This window comes from Bactrocera dorsalis, unplaced genomic scaffold (genome assembly GCF_023373825.1).
Source record: "Bactrocera dorsalis isolate Fly_Bdor unplaced genomic scaffold, ASM2337382v1 BdCtg518, whole genome shotgun sequence".
Classification (NCBI taxonomy): domain Eukaryota; kingdom Metazoa; phylum Arthropoda; class Insecta; order Diptera; family Tephritidae; genus Bactrocera; species Bactrocera dorsalis.
In genome coordinates, this window is record NW_026038568.1 from 1 (window position 1) to 1,250 (window position 1,250).

A 1,250-nucleotide genomic window follows, 5' to 3' on the forward strand; every position below is an offset into this window, starting at 1 on the left:
GCACCTCTATGCCGATATATCTGTGCAAATGGCACACAAATATACACCAAAAGGAGTTCATGTAAAAATAAGGAATCTCACACAAATATATAGGTATATTATGCATCAACATAATCTTTTATTCACTTTTGTGAAATTGTAGAGAAGAAAAGAAAAAATTTGGGTCCTCGGGGGGCCTCAAGTTCAACATTACTTCCGTTCCAGTCATCTATACCTATATGGTCATCAGAACCAATGTCATCTGAACCGGTGTGTACGCCAGTAATGACATTGACGAATTCGTTATCAGTGCCGCCATTGAGTAGCTCCATATCAGCAGCGAGTACACCTAAAAAGAGAAATCACATGGACGAACTAATAAAAGTGGCAAAAGAACAAAACGAATTGCTGGAGAAAGTGGTGGAGGACGGGAAAATACTGACTGAGAGAGTGGTTAATGCAATAGAACAAAGTACTAATACCAAAGAGTTTATAGGTATTATGAAAAATATTTTAGAAAAAATGTAATTATAAATGTATATAATGTAATACTAATAAAAATGAAACCACAAGCTAGCGGCAGAAAAATATATATATATATTTTTTTCGTGACCTCCTTTATCCGTACATACCCATTTTAACTCCGAAATCAAGGGTATGACACTCTAACATTTACCCAAAAAAATTCTTCCAACATTTTTCAAGCTATATTTGAGTACATGAAGTACTCTTTTTTGCAGTACAAAAAAATAGCCCTGGTCGAACCAACACCCCGTGACTGAAGTACTTTCGCGTGGTACTTCTTCCTCTGTACTTTGCATTTTATTTAGTAAAGCACACTTCCGATTTCTTTGGCGCCGTGATCTGAAGGTACCGTTGGAAAGAGAAAGTCCTCCTAATTAAAAAATATACAGGTTTATAAGTACCGCATGCGCTTAGTTTATGAGATATTCGTCTTTAAAGTTTTAAAATTCTCAAAATTCGAACACTTCAACTACATTTTACGCACTTCATGCACAGATTTCACTTCGAATTCGTTTAACGAAACTGTAAACATTTAAACAAATTCACAATTTACACTTTTTAATCGAGGTTTTGCAAAAAAAATCCAGATATTTAAAGATATTAAATTTACAAAACGTAATGTAACACCCAAATGCGTCTTTATTCATTCGATAAATGTTATCTCTTAAAATCTTTCTTTAATTCGGAACTAATTAAAAACTTTAATAGGATTGCTTCCAAATGTATTCATTTGCAAGTTTTGTCAC

At 33.7% G+C, this 1,250-nt stretch overlaps 1 protein-coding gene across 1 annotated transcript; it reads left to right on the forward strand.

Annotated features, from left to right (window-relative positions):
- Nucleotides 1–6: 6 nt before the first annotated feature.
- LOC125780316 (uncharacterized) lies at nt 7–989 on the forward strand. The gene is made up of 3 exons (XM_049462308.1): nt 7–93; nt 143–174; nt 230–989. Exons 1-3 carry the CDS (start codon nt 29–31, stop codon nt 505–507), a joined length of 375 nt encoding a protein of 124 aa, XP_049318265.1. The 5' UTR covers nt 7–28; the 3' UTR covers nt 508–989.
- The last annotated feature ends 261 nt before the right edge of the window (nt 990–1,250 follow it).

Coding starts and splice junctions, on each gene's coding strand:
- LOC125780316 (XM_049462308.1), top strand. CDS start 29: ATGGCACACAAATATACACCAAAAGGAGTTCATGTAAAAATAAGGAAT. Junction 94..142: donor AATCTCACACAAATATATAG/GTATATTATGCA, acceptor GTGAAATTGTAG/AGAAGAAAAGAAAAAATTTG. Junction 175..229: donor AAAATTTGGGTCCTCGGGGG/GCCTCAAGTTCA, acceptor TATGGTCATCAG/AACCAATGTCATCTGAACCG.